Source organism: Myotis davidii, unplaced genomic scaffold (genome assembly GCF_000327345.1).
Source record: "Myotis davidii unplaced genomic scaffold, ASM32734v1 scaffold238, whole genome shotgun sequence".
Classification (NCBI taxonomy): Eukaryota; Metazoa; Chordata; class Mammalia; order Chiroptera; family Vespertilionidae; genus Myotis; species Myotis davidii.
In genome coordinates, this window is record NW_006293779.1 from 12,945,307 (window position 1) to 12,945,630 (window position 324).

Sequence of the window (324 nt, forward strand, 5' to 3'; positions counted from 1 at the left end):
CAGGGCGGGGAGCTCCTGGAGCACCCGCAGGCGGCCGCTGGCGTCGATGCGGCGCTTCTCGCGGATGAGGTCCTCCAGGCTGTGGAAGCGGGCGGTGTGCACCTTGTTGTCGCCCAGGTGCACCTTGAGATAGTACAGCTGCTGCGGCGGCGGCGCGCCGGCCGGCACCTCGCCCCCGGCCTTGAACTCGCGCTTGCCGAAGCGGCACCAGGCGGCGAAGCTCTCCGAGTTCGTCCAGCAGATCTCCTCGCTCTTGAGGCCCAGGTGGCCGCAGGCGTTCTGCACCACCAGCTCGGCCAGCAGCGGGCGGTAGCGGTACCAGCT

General features: G+C 70.7%; 1 protein-coding gene across 1 annotated transcript in view; it reads right to left on the reverse strand.

Moving 5' to 3' along the window:
- LOC102762651 (protein FAM84A) overlaps positions 1–324 on the reverse strand; it is a 2,934-nt gene that overhangs the window by 1,119 nt on the left and 1,491 nt on the right. The window contains 1 exon segment of the mRNA XM_006767607.2: positions 7–322. Within this exon segment, the coding sequence (XP_006767670.2) occupies positions 7–322 (316 nt within the window).